The sequence below is a fragment of the Nelusetta ayraudi genome, unplaced genomic scaffold (genome assembly GCF_046127955.1).
Source record: "Nelusetta ayraudi isolate G7.1 ecotype Tasmania unplaced genomic scaffold, CSIRO-AGI_Nayr_v1 ptg000031l, whole genome shotgun sequence".
Lineage (NCBI taxonomy): Eukaryota > Metazoa > Chordata > Actinopteri > Tetraodontiformes > Monacanthidae > Nelusetta > Nelusetta ayraudi.
Window position 1 is genome coordinate 1,864,960 of NW_027466081.1, and position 18,917 is coordinate 1,883,876.

Below are 18,917 nucleotides of genomic sequence, written 5' to 3' on the forward strand. Positions count from 1 at the left end.
ATCGCTGAATGATTCCTCTTTTGAGGTTGTAAACACGGACTCACTCAATTTCAGAAAATTTTGATGCAGCATTTCAAAAATAATGGCCATCTAAAAATTAAGGGTATTTTTTGTTTGTGCTTGATGTAAGGTTAATATTTTTGGGAAGATTCCTTATTATCACTCGATGATTACACTCTGAAATGAGAGTACACAACTCCAGGAAACCCCTCAATCAAATTCAGAAAATTCTGATGAACCATTCCAAAATAAAGGTGCTCCTAAAAAATTTTTTAGATTGAGTTACAATGTACTCAATTTCCAAATAATATTTTTTGGAAAATTCCTTGTTATTACTGGATGATTGCACTTCAGGGTGGTAGTAAACAACACTCAGAGACCCCTCTCTCAGTTTCCAAAAAGCTTCATATTTAATTTCAAAGGAATGGTCATCCAAAAACAGAGAAACATTATGTGCATAATGAAAACAAATATATAGATGGCCTTTAATTTGAAATGCCACGTTAGAATTTATTTTAATGAAGTGTGGGGTCTGGGATCATATACTACCACCTTAAGGTGGTAACAAGGCATTTCGCCAAAATGTTCAGAAATCAAGAACATTATTATAATGCAGGCCCTGCGATGAACTGGCGACTTGTCCAGGGTGTCACCCTGCCTTCGCCCTAAGACAGCTGGGATAGGCTCCAGCAGACCCCCGTGACCCTGAATAGGAATAAGCGGGTATAGAAGATGAATGAATGAAAAAAGATGTATTATAATGCAATTTCAATTTTTTGGAGGACCTTTATTTTGAAATGATACATAAGATTTTTGTCTGTCTGTTTGTTTGTTTGTTTCTGAAATTGAGGGGGGTCCCTTACCCTGAAGTCCAATCACCCAGCGATAACTATGGTTCTTCTCAAAACATCGAAATGGTGTGTGTGCAAGTTATACCGCTTCTGTCGAACTGTTGGATAGCTTGACTGCCGTCTTCAACGCTGAAGTAAAATACATCTGTGTAACCAGCCAGTAAATAAAGACACTTTATCCCCTACTTACGTGAGAGTTTTTTTTTTTTATGTCTTCAATGTTCCTCCAGTATCTTCCGAGCTGCGGGTTTAAGACAGCTAGCTGTCCAGTGAGTGAAGGCAACCGTCGGCAAGTGCACCGACGGTTGCTACAACAGACTATCCAGAGGTAGTTGTGTGTCCACTTATTATTCCACACTAGATGTCGCTGTTACCCGTTTTTGAAATCCTTCGACGAAGAGTAAAAATTTTGAGTTTTGCTGCCTTTCTTCTTACGATACTCATCAATTTTGTAAACGTGTGATCTCTCTCTGTCTTGTTTTGTCACATTCAACTCGCCGTACTGTCTTTATTGAAGCATTTGTGATCATTCATTTCAATCTTTATAAATAAACTTTTTTTTAGATGATGTTATTACATAATTGACAGTTAGCCATGGAATACCATGTCACATCCGATAGATACAAATGCACGTCAAAGAATAACACGACGTTCCTTTAATTCATAAGGATAAATCAAATAAGATAAACCATCAGCTCTTTGGTTCATCAGCTCAAAACATTAAACAAACATAAATCAAAAGAAAACACACTCACACCTGGTCTATGCTAGGTTAACCAAATCGCCATTGCAGGCCTGTGGCGTTGCTCTTGTGCGTTGGGGCCTAAAACAAAATTGCTTAGTTATTTACTAACGGCTTCCAACAGGTTGTAGATCAGAGGAAAGGAGCCAGACATTCCTGGGGACAAAGGTCGTCAGGGAACGGCCTGTGAAGGCACTTCTAAAAAAAATTCTTGTACTCCTCCACAATTTCGACCGGCTTTCCCCCGAATGGCGGTGATGGTGGTCAAGGCCTCAGCCGACTCTCTCTGTGTAGGTGAAAAGCTCACGGTCATCTCCTACGTTTTATCTACGTCAAGCTCACAGCTGCCAAAACATTCCACTAAATCCTGCAGGGTTGAGCGATGGTGTTGTTCAGCGAGCAGGGACAGGAGGACTTTGTTGTCAGCAAATTTCACAAGATGACAGCAGTCGTCCGTGTGAAGGATGAAGAGGAGGGGAGAGAGGGTGTTGCTCACCAGTACTCCCTGTGATCTGTTGGTAAGAAAATCTGTAATCCACAGCTGACGGCTGAGAGGATAGCATGTGATGAGCTTCTCAGCTGTGACGAATGGCTGCATGGTGTAGACAACCAACAAGAAATCTGCAAATATGAGTCTGGAACTCATATTTTATATTATTTAAGCTTACAAGTTCCCTCTTCTTTTCTTTATAACCAGTGAAAAAAATTATCTTATTCTTATTCTTCTTAGAACGGCCTTAGTCAGAGAGGTGACCAAGAACCTGACGGTTACTCTCAACGCTCAAGGGCTTCTTTATGGAGAGAGAACCCTCAAGAAGGACAACCATCTCTGCAGCAATCCACCAATCAGGCCTGCGCGGCAGACAGAAGCCACTCCTCGGTAAAAGACACACGCAAGCCAGCCTGGAGTTTGCCGAAAGGTACCTGAAGAGGTAGCATCATGCTGTGGGGATGTTGCAGCAGCAGGCAAACCTGTTCCAGTTCACTCCAGTGACCTCAGTTCAACTTTCAGCAGGACAATGACCCCAAGCACGCAGCCACGCTTTCAAAAGAGTGACCTTTGTGAACGTCCTTGAGCGGCCCAGTCAGAGCCCAGACTTGAATCTGATTATCTCTGGAAAGATCTGAAAATGGCTGTGCAGCGACGCTTCCCATCCGACCCGAATAAGCAAAACCGTCCAAAGACAGGTTTGTCAAGCTTGTGGCATAATATTCAAAAAGACTTGAAGGCTGTAATCACTGCAAAAAGGTGCATCGACAAAATATTAAGCAAAGGCTGTGGATACTCATGATTTCAAGTGCGTTTGCCTCAACTTAACTCTTGAAATATTCTATGGAATACTTTCCGCGTGCACTTTATATTGTAACATGTTGTCAAATGAATGGTTGCATTGCCTGCATTTAAAAAAAAAGCACACAAATGACCCGTGATATAATGGACCAGGATCAGCCCACCTGGTTTTTGAAATCCCCTTGAGACGGTCATCTCTGAGACCAAGACTGAGGACCACATACAAGTCGTCTTGAGACAAAGACCCGGAAAACCTGAATAAGATATTGGATAGCGAGAAGGGGAACTGAGAATGTCAGGTTTTCACACTGACTGGGAAGAACTCTGGTCAAATTTACCCCTGACATCCAAATGTTCAACCAATCAGTTGAGTCAGTACAAGATGATTTTTAGAGTCTACACGACCCCATGCAAATGTTTCGAAATGAACATATCACAGAGCCCACAAGTTATTTTCTTGATGTTTTCAGATTATTACACTGCTACATTCTGGAATTACGCTGCTCAAATGATTTCTGTGTTCCTTCATACCGGTCTTGCCCTAAAAACACATCCATTTGTTGAATGGTGACTCCTCACTTAATCTATCTTTAAGTGATAAGTGTTTATTTGCAGGCTTCACTGCTGCAAAAGAAATTCATCCATAAAACAAATCATTAAATTGTGGTTTGAACCAATTTTAAATCTCGTATGCATCCGGGTTAGGTCTTTGCACAACATATCTAGAGGAAACAACTGCAAGCTTGTACAACACAACCTTCTCCACAGTGCAAGCACGGAATGTTCTCTCTCTGTGTCGATAACCAAAACCCCACACAGTTTACACGGCTGTGTAATTCATTTAATGTCCTTGTCAAGATTTCCTTTATTGTTGTCTGATCTGCCTCTGTTCACTTTATGGTTTGTTGTATTTTCTTTTTATCTCATATATTGTGTCCCCTCATAATTGCACTAATACTGTACAAAATAAGCAGAAACCCTGAATCAAATGGCCATTAAAACATTTCAAAAATATTTGTTAACTTTGAACATTCAAATACTTAGAAGAAAAGAACAACTCGGGTTTATTATTTTAACAAAATGTGATGAGAATTATTTACAATTACATCAGAAAAATGAAACATAAACGGGACATCAAAGCATCAGGATGTGTCAGGGACTCAACATCTTCTCCTTAAAAAAAACAAACAAAAAAAACATGAGGATTCATTCGGTGTATTTTCCAAGGATATCTCCATCACGGAACAGGAAGTAGTCCTAGTGACATGGAATAAGGAAAAAGTCATTAATAGGCTTGAAAAACAACAACACATTTCTTAATGTTGAGTTGATGTTAATGTTGCACCTTGTCATCAAGAACGATCTTAGTTCCACCATACTCCGGTAAGAGCACTTTTTCTCCGACCTTCACGCTGACGGCTTGCAAGTCTCCTTTCTAAGAAACAGAACATTTTGAATCAAGGACACTTACAACATTCCCATTTGTTTGTGTATGAAATTCCTGCAGCGCGAGCGTGAGAGCGGGCAGTTACCGGATTTACGGCCCCAGGTCCGATCGCCACTACTGTGGCCTGCAGCATCTTGCCTTGTGACTTCTCTGGCAGCATGATGCCACCTTTTGAGACCGTCTCAGCAGTGAAACGCTCAACCAGCACACGGTCGAACAAAGGAAGGAATTTTCTGAAGGCCTGTTGCGACACAGAGGGGGGGAATAAATAATCAGATTAATAATTCTGCCAACTGATTGAACACCTTTCTTACTCCAAGGACAGAGGTTGACATCTGACGAAAGTTAAAAAAAAAAAAAAATAAATCTCACAATGAAGGAGTCAGACAGACACTTAATTATAGTGTTTAATAATGTTTTTTGCTCAAATTTAACCTTCATTTATTTTATTGCATAACAGAAAGAAACATTAGTAAGAGCTCATGTCCATCCTTCCATCCATCTTCTACACCCAGTTACTCCTGCACTCAAGGTTGCAGGGGTCTGCTGGAGCCTCTCCCAGCTGTGATGGGGCAAAGTCAGGGTACACCCACCCAAGTTGGCAGTTCATTGCCGGGACACACACACACACACACACACACACACACACACACACACACACACACACACACACACACACACACACACACACACACACACACACACACACACACACACGGCGAATTTAGGAGACTGTGGGAGGAAGCTGAAGTACCCGAAGAATCCACACAGACACAGGGAGAACATGCGAAACTGCCACCTTCTTGCTGTGAGGCAACAGCGCTAAAAAGTGCACCAACCTGTCGCCCTTATGACTACTGTAAAAATCCCAAATAATTTTTTTTCTCCCAATTTCAACCAATAAATGCAAGGCTTAGCAAACACAAAGGCTAACTGATTCACTTGAGAACAGCAGATGTATGAGTGACCTCTGAAAACGTGGTTTGAACAAGAGGCAAAGGCAAAATAGCCCAACTAAGACTTCAAGTCCTATGGCCAAAGGGAGAGGAGAGGCTAATTAAAAATTTCAATTATTAAGAAGATATCCAAATAAACATCACAAGGACAATGTAATAAAGACCAAGAGTGATTTACAAATCATTCTGAAGGAGACAATTAACAACTTAGAAGCTAGCAACAGCCTCAATCTGCAGAAATCTGACCATATTATGTCACACAGCTGTCGAGGCCTGATTCAGTGCAAGTTGCAAACGTCATCTTCATACATTCTAGTGAATCTGTTAAGGTAACATTGTCAACCATGCCGTGCCAATTAAGTATATGACGGACACGATAAAAACGGGTAATTCGTTACATTTTCAATGAATGAAGAGGTTATTTGCAGTGATAACAGACGTTTCAATGACGTGTCCAACGCCTTAGCTCCACATTAAAATACAGCCGTTTAAAAGGCGAGTGTACAACTACAAAACGTAACCTGCCTCTTAACTGACAGCGTTGAGCGTCACCGGATTTCTCCACAGCGTGACCTTGCATGTCGTTGTTAAATGTAATTTGGCTCACGTCGAATGACCTCCTGATAGCGATTAGCTCTCACAATGAATGACGCTACAAGCTGTCTAAATAGTTACAAAAGACAATTTCGTTCTTTCCCCCCCTTACCATTTTGCTTCGTGAAAAATGTCTGGTTTGCAGTCACGACTTCCTCGTGGGCTTGAATGTGACACACTGACAACCTGTGCGGCACAGGATGCGTGGTTATCCCTTACACGCTAACCACGAGGAAACGTCCAGAAGGATTGTGCGCATGCGCATTGGAATCGTGACCCCTGCAAACACAACTGCAAACGGGCAAAATAATTCAAATAAAAATCAACGCGGTCAAAGAAATGAAAATGAATCACTTCGTTTTAACTGCTAACTATTTTACTACGCATTTCTTCCACTTACACATGTCATAACTCTGTAAGATTGCATAATGTCAACTCTGACCTTTGTTTGTCCCTCCAATGACGACAGCGAAATTTCGAGAACGCTCTGCCCGGGAACGAGCATTTTTTAAATATTCCAGTTTATAAGCTGGAACCACGTAACGTATGTACAGATAAACTGATACACTACCAGTACATAGAGCTAAATTAAGTTCAAAAGAAAGCATATTAAGTAGCAGTGTCCTTCCCCCCTCCACACTCCCCGCCACGTTCTATTATAAACGCATATGTAACACGGACTGTACAACGTTATTCATAGTCCCGGGCGAACCCGGACGTGAAAAGCCACGTGCATCCTGCCATCTCGCATTTGATTTGCACCACACTGCTGCAGGTCCACCGGCTGGTTCTCCTACCGCTCTCTCTTCCTGGAAGCAGCTAGCTGAAGCTTCACGTCCTTTACCGTGCAGGTAAGTGTTTCTTCGTTTAGTCTCGGAAATAATATACGATAAGTAATACATTTCTTATCTTGGGGAAAACGTTTCTTCCCGAATACTTAGCCTATATGTAGCGCAGTGGTCGGTTTTAATCAATGGGACGTCTCGATTACGCCAGCCAATTAAGACTGACCTTCTATAGAAATAAGCCATGCTTGTGCCGTTCATATGGTTTAGCTACTTAGTGAGCACATCTCGGTGGTTGCGTGTTACCCACGTATTCGATTCTTATTCGATTTTTAGTAGGAATGTCTCTGACAGGTTGACAGATGACACTTAAGCTGGGAGAAGCCAACGCTAGATGCGCGTTTAGGACATTTAAAATGTCGGTGCTAAAACAGTTTAATTGCAATGCATTGGCCATTGCAACCAGTCTCTCTGAGAACTGCAGAAGAATAGAAAAGTGGCTGCGGGATAACACGGAATGATCGCTCACGAGACTCGAGACGCATGGTGAAACAGTGGGGCGCAGGCATTGGTTATTTTTTTGACCTTGTGACGCGCGTCCTGAAGAGCGCACGCCTGTTAACAAGTTGCTGCTCTCTCTCTCTTTTTTATTTTGCTTTTCCATCTCTAAGTAAAAGTCTGTTTTATTTTCTTAAAAGCAAAAGATTATGAGGGCTGGTTTCACATCTCTTCCAAAATATTTTTTTTTTTGAAAGGCTGCATTAAACAATTCCAACCTCGGTGGTCCTGAATTTTACGTCGACCTCAGGCAGAATTTCATCACTAATGTGGAACTTTTTTTTGGAACGTTTTACCTTTTCATTTTTGACAATGATTGTTAAAGTTCTAAAATATTTAATATGGTTCCTAGCATTAAAGATTCAATATTTAGTTTAAAATAAATAAATAAATAAATACATAAAAGACTAGAAATTATCCATTAAATAAATGTCTCTCATTACTTCCTCTGATGTTGTTTTCCTGTAATGTTTTATGAATGCTAGTTATTACTATTACCCCTTTTGTCTAAAGCATAGTAGGAAGTGCAAACTTTATGTTTTGCAAGTGTTTGTTTTTTTTTTTTTTACTTGTTTTTTTGTCATTTCAATCAAATCTTTTCTTCTCCTCAGCCATGTATCGTCTACCAGCTGTCATGAAACAGATGAGGCCTGTGTACAGAACACTGGCCCCTCACCTCAATCGAGCCTACGCTAAGGATGTGAAGTTTGGGGCTGATGCTCGTGTTCTCATGCTGCAAGGAGTGGACTTGCTAGCGGATGCTGTCGCTGTCACCATGGGCCCAAAGGTAATGTTGCGTGTTGTGCGGAAGGGGAAAAGAAGAAAAGAAAAACGCAAGACTGGGCTCTCGATTTATCTCATGTCACCTAAGAGAGACTTCTTCTCGCTCGCAGGGCCGCACCGTGATCATCGAGCAGAGCTGGGGCAGCCCCAAGGTCACCAAGGATGGTGTAACAGTCGCCAAGAGCATCGACCTGAAGGACAGGTACAAGAACATCGGCGCCAAGCTCGTTCAGGATGTGGCAAACAACACCAACGAGGAGGCCGGCGACGGCACCACCACCGCGACCGTGCTGGCTCGTGCCATTGCCAAGGAGGGCTTCGACACCATCAGCAAAGGTGCAAATCCCATGGAGATACGCCGTGGAGTAATGTTGGCTGTAGAAGCTGTCATCGAGGAGCTGAAAAGGTTGTCCAAACCCGTCACTACACCGGAAGAGATTGCACAGGTAAATAATTTAGGCAATTAATCAAATTAAGGCATAGCTTTAAATCTTAACCATATGTCGATTTAGAATGTTTACCAATGTCTCTTTTTTTTCTTTTTAAAGGTTGCTACTATTTCGGCCAACGGTGACGAGGAGATTGGCGGCCTCATCTCAAATGCCATGAAGAAAGTCGGCCGCAAAGGAGTCATAACTGTCAAGGTGCATTTTTGTGATTTGTTTATGCAGGAACTCAATAGGATTACTTGCTTAGCATGGAATGGGTGCAATTTCATCAATACAATGGGCTACTTAAGTAACAATAACTAAATGCTTGATCAGGATGGGAAGACGCTGCACGACGAGCTGGAGATCATCGAAGGCATGAAGTTTGACCGGGGTTACATCTCTCCGTACTTCATCAACACTACCAAAGGTAATGTGCCCTCCAGTTGTGCACATGCACCCAAAGAGGGGAGCATGCGTCGCAATTCAGTGTTGTTGTCCACAATAACCTCAGTCGAAGGTTGAGGGTGTAATATTTTGAGAAGAAACGGCGACATCAAGTGGTTGCGTTTTAGATTGCAGCGCTCTGTTGCTCCCCCTCCCTCCCCTGAGCTTGCCAGTCAACTACGATGACTTTTATCATACTGCGAGTATACACTTTTATCACTGTGTTATATTTGGCAGAATAATGAGCTTTAACCAATATAAAAATCATAAATGAGGCCAGATTCCACACACTAGACCTTTAACTGTATTATTTCCAATGTAACGCTAAGTATTAAGACACAACTACAACTGCAGACATCCCACAGACTGTTCAAGTGAAAGACATTCACGCCAAATCCCAACAGTGTGTTGTGCATCGTGTAGCCTTACTGAATTAGCATAGTAGGACTCAATCAAGGTATTGCTGCGTAAAATCATCTAAGATACTTGCACTCTCTTCCAGGGCACAAATGTGAGTTCCAGGACGCCTACTTGCTTCTGAGTGAGAAAAAGATATCCACTGTCCAGAGCATCGTGCCGGCCCTGGAAATCGCCAACCAGCACCGCAAACCACTGGTCATCGTGGCCGAAGATGTCGATGGCGAGGCCCTGAGCACCCTGGTCCTGAACAGGTACGAAATGCTTTTTTTTTTTTTTCTGCCTTATCCTACTAAACTAGAGCTGAAATGATTCCTTGGTTACCTCGAACAATTTGGTTTCACAAAATTTGTTCCGAGGCTTTATTAAATCCAGTGTAAACTTGAGCAGGTGTGTTTGCCCACTGGTGCTTAAATCTGCTGTAAAGCCAACATACTTCACCTCTCTCTCTCTCTCTCTCTCTCTCTCTCTCTCTCTCCCTCTCTCTCTCTCTCTCTCTCTCTCTCTCTCTCTTTCTCTCTCTCTCTCTCTCTTCCCCTCTCTCTCTCTCTCTCTCTCTCTCTCTCTCTCTCTCACACACACACACGTATCAAGGTATACAATAGGACCTTTTTTAATGTGATGAGTGTCGTAAAGGCACTTCAGTTGTTTGATAGACATGAAGGGCAAATAATAAAAACATGTTTACCTTTGTATCAACACATTTCCAGGCTGAAGGTTGGGCTCCAGGTGGTTGCTGTGAAAGCTCCAGGATTTGGTGACAACCGAAAGAATCAGCTGAGGGACATGGCCGTCGCCACTGGGGGCACAGTGAGTCTGTTTTTTAATAAAGAATGGGCACCAATGTCATACCCCAGTGCATTCTGGGTCGTCTGCACTATTTTAGTGGTTGGGGCTTTTTTTTCTTCTTTTTTTTTTTTAAGAGTTTGGAATTGACATGACGTGATGGACTGTGTAGTAGAACCACCAAACAGAAAATTAAAATTCCTTCTATAGGGGAACTGCTGGGAAAATGACACTTCATATGTAAACACAAGATAACTAAACTGGTCATTGTTTGACGTTCGGCGAGCCACGTTTGCCTTTTTCCTCAGCAAATTCATTTCAATATTCAGGTTCATTGACCCGTCTGCTTCCCAGGTGTTTGGAGACGAGTCCCTGGGCGTGGCCCTCGAAGACATCCAGGCCCACGACTTCGGAAAGGTCGGCGAGGTGCAGATCACCAAAGACGACGCCTTGCTGCTGAAGGGCGGCGGAAGCCCCGCGGAGGTGGAGAAGCGGGCGGCGGAGATCGTGGAGCAGCTGGAGAGCACCACCAGCGACTACGAGAAGGAGAAGCTCAACGAGAGGCTGGCCAAGCTGTCCGACGGCGTGGCCGTTCTCAAGGTGAGGCTCGAGCCGCCGGCGACCTGGCGTCACAACGTCCGACGCTTTGGAAGAATAACGGCGCGATCTCGCATTTTCAGATTGGGGGAACCAGTGATGTTGAGGTCAATGAGAAGAAGGACCGCGTGACCGATGCGCTGAATGCCACTCGGGCGGCGGTGGAGGAGGGCATCGTCCCAGGTGGAGGCTGTGCCCTGCTGCGCTGCATACCCTGCCTTGATTCCCTGAAAACTGCAAATTCGGATCAAAAAACTGGTAAGTGCAACATGTATGAAAAGGAACTTCCTCAGAAACTTGAAAATGTAATTGTAGAGCTTCAATGAATTTTCATTCACTCCTTTCAGTCTTGAGAGGTCCACAAAAACTGCTCTAAAATAATACCCATAGTCAAATGGGCTACTAAACTACACTTTTAAACTACAAAAATTGGAGTGACTCAACTCAAACAAGTTCAAGCATGGTTGGAAAAAAAGTTACAGTTCGACGAGTCTCTGTCTGGCAGTGATATTTGCATGTTACACTGTGCATGACCGTGCTTTTGCTGCGTGCATTAAACCTACCGTGCTGGGGCCCACCTCCTACTGGTGTGCCAGGACCAGTGAAATGTTCTTCTTTCCAAATATCTGGAAATAAAATCCTCGGTTTTATGCCTCACTGCCAATCATTGCCAACGATTGATGTATGATTTTACGATTGTTCCAAACAGGTGTCGACATCATCAGACGAGCACTTCGCGTCCCCGCAATCACGATCGCCAAGAACGCCGGTGTTGAGGGCTCGCTCGTCGTCGAGAAGATTTTGCAAGGGCCACCCGACATGGGTTACGATGCCATGCAGGGAGAGTTCGTCAACATGGTGCAGAAAGGCATCATCGACCCCACCAAGGTACAGTACGATTGGTTTCTTTATTTTGGATGAGGACCTCCGAATGTCCGCTCATATTTAATGCTGTGTTGTAATAATGACATCTACCAAACACTTCAAGTACGACTTCACTTCTCACAAAGACACTTTAGTTACCAAGAATATGAAGAATGAGCAAAGTTGAGGATTAATATTCACACATGCATGCAAAGCAGTTTTTTTTTCCCCCTCATTGAACCAAAGCTGTGTCTCTTCTGCTCTGACCTCCACAGGTGGTGCGGACAGCGCTGTTGGACGCCGCAGGAGTCGCATCCCTTCTCTCCACCGCTGAGGCCGTGGTCACAGAGATCCCCAAGGAGGAGAAGGATATGCCAGGAGGAGGCATGGGAGGCATGGGAGGCATGGGAGGCATGGGAGGAATGGGAGGAATGGGAGGCGGCATGGGTTTCTAAGTCGACCCCCACGAGTTGCTGCACGGACTCAGATTGGTGCCGATTGTGGTTGCGGAATAGAAGCAAGCAGCTGTGCCCTCCAAGGTCGAACCCCGGGGGCACCTAATTGACCAACTGGCCGTGAAAACGTTGGTTCTGCAAGTAATTCACTTCTGACCCCCTCCACCCATACAATCCATCTTCATTGAGAAAATGTTCAATAGTCAGGCCCATTTTGTATCTGTTAAAAGAAATTCAAATGGTCAAAGAAGGAACTAATATTCATTTTTTGATGTTCTGTTAGCAGATGGAGCATAAAAGAGAAAAGATGCCTTGTGTGATTGTCACCTCCCTTTGTTATTTTTATTGTTTTGTGATTTATTTCTAATTATTCTTTCGTTTCTTACCGAATGTGTAATGTACTGTTACCTGTTTTCTCATTAAAACTATACATTTTATTTCATTTCATGATGATTGTAGCTGGTGTTCGATGTGGGTCAGAAATGCCGACACAACTACTGAGTTTCACCAATTACGGTACTTGTTATTGAAGCTGCAAAACCGAAAATAGTTGCTAACAAGGGACCCCTTCATAATCATTGTCTCAAAGCAGCCCACAATGTTCAATATAAAAGCTATTGAGAAAGTGCAGTTAACTTTATTGTTTACCCTTTGAGGACAAAACAAACACCATTCAAATGATGGGGGAAAACCACTGAGAAGGTTCATTGCCAGATTATCTAAATATCCAAACTACAGTCTTATCATTTGAGCGAGACAGTTTACTGGGTGAGATGGATGCAGTCAGCGGTACCTCCTTGATGGAACAGTGATTATTTGAATGTTTTGTAAGATGTAGACTTGTGATGTATTATTTTATAAATAAACAAATGTAATTATATACACGTGTTTAGGGTTTTTACAACTTGTTTAAGAGTTAATGTTTATTACTGTTAAATAACTTTATTTTCCCTGCAAGTATATCCAGTAATCAACAATTAACTCTTTTTGTTAAAAAAAACAAAACAAAACATTTCTTTGCTAATAGTGAAAATGTCATGAAGCAGTCAGTATAACTTTTCTGTCGAGGCTGGACTTGACCATTAGTGAACGTAATGTAACTGCTAGCCAGGCCAGTCTTTTCAGAGGTGAACAGCCCAACCACTGTTCACACAGACTTACTGAAGTGCCATGTTAAAATGTGCCGTGCTTGAGCCATGTATCGATTGCAACAGGCCGAACTAACACAGAACTTGTTTACAACTATACAGTAAATTTAATATCCAAACTATAATATTCAAACAATCAAGGTCAAACCAACCGACTGTAAATTTAACACATGCCAGTGGAAAGAGGGAAGGAACAGAGTTTACCACCTGTCCCCCTTTTTACTAAGGAGCTCAAATGATTGAAATTAAAATTAAATGTCTGTCTGCAAGGTGAGCTGGCTTTGGCCGAGGGGGCAGCGGAGGTGCTGAGGAGAAATTCACACACACCTGACTTCTGTTGATCAAGAGTTAAAGTTAACAGTTCCGATTTAATGACCACGACCACTTATCCAACGGAAATGAAAGGCCAATCATAACATATGTATTTAACATGATTTTGTGATTTATGTATGTGAAAGCCATTGGATGACACTTACTGGAGAGAAGCCATCTTCTGCAGTTCTCTCTGGGGTTTCTTCTTCCCTGCCATTTAGGCTTTTTACATTTGTACATTGAAGAATAGAAGTGAAGTATGGAGACATTAAAAACGTTCCAAGAAAATGACTTAAAACAACAAATCAAAGCTTGGCTTGTCCCACCTGAGCCATTCCTTCCAGGGATCATTCCAAAGGAAAACACAAAGGCTCTGAGGCATTGATATCAATGCCCAACTTTAACTTAAAATTTCAGATGGTATTTTAAAGAGCCTAACTCTGCCTCTGTTTGGAACTATTTTGTCCTTTGAACAACCAAAATTTAGCTAAATGAATGGATTCAAACCTATTCAAATATAGGAAAAAAAGAAGAGTGAAAAATGAAGGGCTGGGTTCAGGGGGAGATATTTTATTTACAAGACATACTTCAGCTCACAACGGACATAAACATTTTTCTCGTCGTTGTAGACCTGAGGATAATGGGCAATGAGGGCATCTTGTGAGCCAATGTAGATGGAGTTGTATATCTTCCAGTAGACATCTGACCTTCCTGGCTGGATGGAAGAGACCCTGTAATTGTCAAGCGCAGAAATAAAGGATGAATTACGCAGACCTGCAAAGCCAAATGGACCGCACACTCAAACAAACTGGGGAACTTCTGGCACTGTTGTTGTTTGCGCTAACTTTGCAGTTTGTGTACAGAAACTTTATCCACTGTGATAAAAATACTGCAACCGAAGCCCAACATCTCCCAGCATGCTTGGGGAACAATGCTTATTTGTGTGTGGGACCCCTTTTAAAGGGGGCTTGATTGGGGGAGGCGGCCGTTTGTCAATCTGCTTTATGCATATTTTCTTTCCGCCTGGATTGCTATTTGGGTTTTCAACATAATGACTGTCAAATGAGCTCGATTCCATCGACTCTTGTTGCAAACAGAGGTACCTGGATGAAGAGTGCTTAGACACGCCTTTACAAAAACCAGTCATTTTAGCAGAACAGGTGCTGTCCGTTTGTTTCAAACTGGTCTTCCGTGGGCTCGTTCCCTAATTATAGTTGAAACTAGGGAGGAAAATGTATGAGAAAATTCACACTAGAGTCATAGATATAAACTCAATAGGTTGTGTGTGCGCTACTTAATATTCTATTTGGCAAAGTTACCGCACAGAATCTTCAATGAATTATGAACAAATTGTCGTTCCACAACAGTGACTTACCGTGCTCGATAATCTCCACCAAGCTGCGGAGGTGGGGCAGAATGGCGCAGCCCATGAGGATGGCGATCTGTTGCACAATCTTGATGCCAGTGTGGCGGGCCTGCCAGGACTTCTTGCTTTTGCACACAGCTTTGAGGAAGGGCAGCAGAGAGGGGATGCCGAGGGCGGAGGCCACCACCGCGAAGGCTCGGGCCGTGGTGTTTCTCACGTACTCGTCCATGTTGTCAATGTCTGGTCTCATCGTTGAGATCATGGTCGCCAAGCCAGCAGCCTGTGGAGGAAAACAAGAAAATTGACTGAGTTTCAACCATCTTTGCAGGAACAGCGTGGTGGGCTGTCAGGGCCGGCAAGGCTTCTCTTGAAGCTGAAAAACACTCAGAAGAGTAAAGAAGAGTAAAGTCGTCAATGTTTCTTAAAAGAGATAAGAAACATTAAGAGTTATGTTTAAGTACCAATAAGAAGCTGGATAACTTAACCATGATGAGATATGTTGCTGGAAACATAATTAAAAGTAACAAACGCTGATGAAGTCATCAATGACATTGTTTGAAGTCAGATCCTGTTGTGACCAAACGGTGCAGGTTGAGAACAGACTCGCAATGAAGCGTCAAGTCTGCCAGTTCTCGTGTTGGTATTCATCTAGCGAACGGCTAGCCCTGCGCTGGCCATGGACTGGTCAGTCAGGCGAGAAAGGTTCGCAATGACAACGGTGAAGTGCAGCTTCTTGTGGACCGTGAGGGCGCCACGTTACCTTGGCCAAGTTAGAGATGATCTCTCTGCCTTCCACTCTGGCGTAGTAGTCCTCATCAATAAGAAGGGGCTCAATCACCACCAGAATCTGCAAATACAAAGTACATCAGTTTGAGTTGCAATTCAATACCAATGTGTTTTGAAAGATTTATTGTCAGTGCTCTGTACATACAACTGTAGCAAATACATCCCAGATGTGTGCGAGTACAAATCTGGCAGTGTTTATAGAACTGGAGGAATTGTTGTTGATTGTCAGTAGCAGCGGCCTATGATGTGAAGCGCACAGTGGAAGTGACCTCTGTGCGACCCTGACTATCCTCTGTAGGGCTCTCCTGTTAGACGTACTGCAACTGGAGTGCCGTGTTGAGATGCAGCGAGTCAGCAAAATTGCATGAGGATCAGTTACAGCACGAGTAAACACTAAATGAATTCAGAGCACTTTGAAGCAAAGCAAAGTCTTCTCTAGCTGTCCAGGATGAGGTTGACTACAACCTGTGCAGCGTCAGCGCTCAGCGCTCTCCCTTCACTTTTGAGGTGGATTCACACTTACAAGAGAACCGAGTCCTCACTGATGATGTGAATACAAAATTAACTTTAAGAATCCATTTCCTTTTGTCTCACTTTATCCACTTTAAAGATCCAGTGTGTAAAATCTGGCCTGATTTATGATTTTTACACTGGTAAAAGCTTAAAATAATGTAGTTCACTGGCAAGCTTGGGAGCGGGAGGGTGAGCAAAGAGTGCTGCATTGTAAAATGTAACCACTTGGTGTCGCCGTTTCTTCTGAAAATCTCTGCCTACCTTGTGGACGTATGGCCGAACCAGGTCATCCAGTTTGTAGAGGATGCGGTCAATCACTTTGACCAGCAGATGTCGCTCCTGGTCTTCAAGGGTTGGCGACATCAACAACGGAAGAATTTGATTGAACAGAGGCCCGGCTCCAAACTCTCTGGCTTTGTCTGTGATCTGACGCAGCGCAGCCTAGGACACGGGAGGGACAAACACAAACATCGTCACCGTCTCATGCATTTAATAAACATGTGTTGAAGTCAAAAGAGTTGATGTGTCTGCTGCTGTCAGCGATCATTGTGTGCTGCCAATCTACACCACAACCTCTGCTGACAGCAGCGATTCCTCGAGGAGGATTCTTTTGCAAGCAAATATTCACACTGTAGTCACACACAGACTCAGCGCTGGGTGTTGATCTTGCAAGAAGTAATTTTCATTCATCTTGAACTAGATGTTTATTTTGATTGAAAAAAAAAAGAAAGAAGAATCCATTAACAACCTCTCATGGGCGGCGTTCCATTTTTTATCTTCAGCAACAGCTTCATAATCTTCCTTTCTTTTTGCTCCTCAGGACTCAGGGTAGATTCATCCACCTCCACCTGGTGCAATTCTGGATGTCGTCAGGTTTGAGGAGCGGAAGGTTTCCAGAGGGTTGGTCGTTCATCTGCTTTGTGGTGCGGTCCTCGGGCTGCATGTGGAAGCCCGTCATTCCTCCAATAGGTGTCGGGGTGGCGGACAACTTGCGGGCCGGTGTACGAATAGGCGCGTAGCCTGCTGGCGGAGGCAAGATCTGGAGAAGGAGAAAAAGAAAGAAAGAAAAAGTTGAATTATTGCGAACAAAACCTGATGACTTCTTCCATATAGAAAAAATGACAAAGGGGAAACAGACCTTGTATCCCTCTGGAAACATTGCATCAAGCTCGTCATCTGTGAGTGGACGGTTCCTTTTTATAAGCCATCAGAGATGTATATGTACATATAATTATATTATTTTTCCAGTGTTCATAAGGAAGAATTCTTGCACTATATTATTATTATTATTGAGACCTTCTAGAGTTGTTTTTTGTTATCCGTGTCTTTATTTTTTTTTCTCTCTTCCTGCTGCCTGCTAGCTTATTTGACCTTGTATTTAATTTAGTTCATAAGTTTGTATTTTTATTTGAGTCTAGGGGTAGGTATATATAAATTTATACTTCTTCCTACCCCTTTTCGAACATGAGCAATATTCTCTTGTGTATTTCACTGGTGTTTGCTTATTTATTCTTACCTTGCTTTTTTTTTTTTTTTTTTTTTTTTTTTAAAGTTTTGTTTCCTTTATTACATGTTTGAAATAAATAAATCAAAGGTTGCAGCCTATAAAACCCGACTTTGCAGTGACTTTCCCAGAAATTTGCGATTAAGATAACGATAGTTTCCTGGCTATTTCAGGCTCAGTTTATTTTTTTTCTAGGGTCATTCTCAAATAAGAAATGAGCCGACAGCCACATTTAAAATAAATAAAAATACATAAAAATAAAAAAAAATCTAATAAAAAGAGTGTGAAGACCAATTGTTCAGTCTCCGCTTGTTGCGTCAGCAGAAGCCACGATCTCCTCAGTCCACTGCCGTTTTTCAACTTTTGCTATGCTCTACTGCTCTACTGCTGCTTTTCCTCTGCATTATTATTATTATTATTATTATTATTATTATTATTATTATTATTATTATTATTATTATTATTTAGAGCGGGCCACAACAAAAGCGTGTGGAAGGACCTAAAAAAATGATTGTAATTGGGGCTGTCGAAGTTAAATCATTTTAACGGCACTAATTTACACACATACAGTGTAAGTATGTATGTAGTCTAAGTATGTAGTCGTTTTGGTATGTTCCAATGAAAATAAAAATAGAATATTTCCACAAAGGAATCATTATTTTCCTCTCCAATTTTTCCTAGGGTATAAGAAACACAAGAAATATCCCGTTGCGCAAAAATAGCCATCAACTATATTTCCTCGTAGTAAGTCAGGGAAACTAAATGCTAGACCGAGCAGCAGCTGAAGCTAAGCAGCTAGGAAAGAGGAAAGAAAATAGTCTCCACGTTATGATCTGAGGGACACGTGCGCGTTGCGTCGTACAGCGACTGTGGTTTTCATTAGGCACGAACAGGTTGCGTGAACAACGACCGTTGAGATCAAACAAAAACGCAAACATTTATGTGAAGAATAATCCCAAATGTAAATTATTCCATAACTTTAAAAGCAAAATTACCTTCGTGGGTTTGGGCGATCTTAACCATTTTGATGGAGGTCGGTTGTTCAATTCTGCGAGCGGAAATGAACTTTCTTCTTTCCTTTTAAGATTCCAGCGAACAAGGTGCATTGCTGCCCTCCACAGGTCATTGGCGGTATAGATATAAGTGTTCGTGTTCTCTGTGGGAAATCGATTCGTCAGGTAATAGGAGATTTAAAAAAATAAATAAAATAAATTCTCCATTGAAGGATTTTCTTTTTATTGCCTGGCTCAGGAAGTCAAACGTCAAATTCCTTTTTGCACAAGCATA

General features: G+C 42.4%; 3 protein-coding genes across 3 annotated transcripts; 1 reads left to right on the forward strand and 2 right to left on the reverse strand.

The window, feature by feature from the left end:
* Positions 1–3,924: 3,924 nt before the first annotated feature.
* hspe1 (heat shock 10 protein 1) lies at positions 3,925–6,152 on the reverse strand. The gene is made up of 4 exons (XM_076030864.1): positions 5,994–6,152; positions 4,417–4,572; positions 4,230–4,319; positions 3,925–4,141 (listed from the first exon to the last, which is right to left on the reverse strand). The coding sequence occupies exons 1-4, from the start codon at positions 5,994–5,996 to the stop codon at positions 4,091–4,093; spliced, it is 300 nt and encodes a 99-aa protein (XP_075886979.1). The 5' UTR covers positions 5,997–6,152; the 3' UTR covers positions 3,925–4,090.
* A 433-nt stretch (positions 6,153–6,585) lies between these two features.
* hspd1 (heat shock 60 protein 1) lies at positions 6,586–12,881 on the forward strand. Its single transcript, XM_076030860.1, has 11 exons — positions 6,586–6,732; positions 7,836–8,011; positions 8,118–8,453; positions 8,556–8,651; positions 8,772–8,865; positions 9,385–9,553; positions 10,010–10,109; positions 10,440–10,685; positions 10,766–10,940; positions 11,392–11,570; positions 11,822–12,881. Exons 2-11 carry the CDS (start codon positions 7,838–7,840, stop codon positions 11,999–12,001), a joined length of 1,749 nt encoding a protein of 582 aa, XP_075886975.1. The 5' UTR covers positions 6,586–6,732; positions 7,836–7,837; the 3' UTR covers positions 12,002–12,881.
* Positions 12,882–13,723: 842 nt separating this feature from the next.
* LOC142891363 (splicing factor 3B subunit 1-like) lies at positions 13,724–18,751 on the reverse strand. Its single transcript, XM_076030836.1, has 4 exons — positions 18,626–18,751; positions 16,388–16,567; positions 15,588–15,674; positions 13,724–15,107 (listed from the first exon to the last, which is right to left on the reverse strand). The coding sequence occupies exons 1-4, from the start codon at positions 18,734–18,736 to the stop codon at positions 14,793–14,795; spliced, it is 693 nt and encodes a 230-aa protein (XP_075886951.1). The 5' UTR covers positions 18,737–18,751; the 3' UTR covers positions 13,724–14,792.
* Positions 18,752–18,917: the final 166 nt, after the last annotated feature.

Bases quoted from the DNA above. Each gene is read 5' to 3' on its own strand.
- hspe1 (XM_076030864.1), bottom strand. The intron at 4,320-4,416 runs GTAACTGCCCGC...TCTGTTTCTTAG, and splicing joins GACCTGGGGCCGTAAATCCG to AAAGGAGACTTGCAAGCCGT. The intron at 4,142-4,229 runs GTGCAACATTAA...CCATGTCACTAG, and splicing joins AGATCGTTCTTGATGACAAG to GACTACTTCCTGTTCCGTGA.
- hspd1 (XM_076030860.1), top strand. From the start codon at position 7,838: ATGTATCGTCTACCAGCTGTCATGAAACAGATGAGGCCTGTGTACAGA. The intron at 9,554-10,009 runs GTACGAAATGCT...ACACATTTCCAG, and splicing joins AGCACCCTGGTCCTGAACAG to GCTGAAGGTTGGGCTCCAGG. The intron at 10,941-11,391 runs GTAAGTGCAACA...TGTTCCAAACAG, and splicing joins AAATTCGGATCAAAAAACTG to GTGTCGACATCATCAGACGA.
- LOC142891363 (XM_076030836.1), bottom strand. From the start codon at position 18,736: ATGCACCTTGTTCGCTGGAATCTTAAAAGGAAAGAAGAAAGTTCATTT. The intron at 16,568-18,625 runs GTAATTTTGCTT...CCCGTGTCCTAG, and splicing joins GATCGCCCAAACCCACGAAG to GCTGCGCTGCGTCAGATCAC. The intron at 15,675-16,387 runs GTAGGCAGAGAT...TTGTATTTGCAG, and splicing joins TTCGGCCATACGTCCACAAG to ATTCTGGTGGTGATTGAGCC.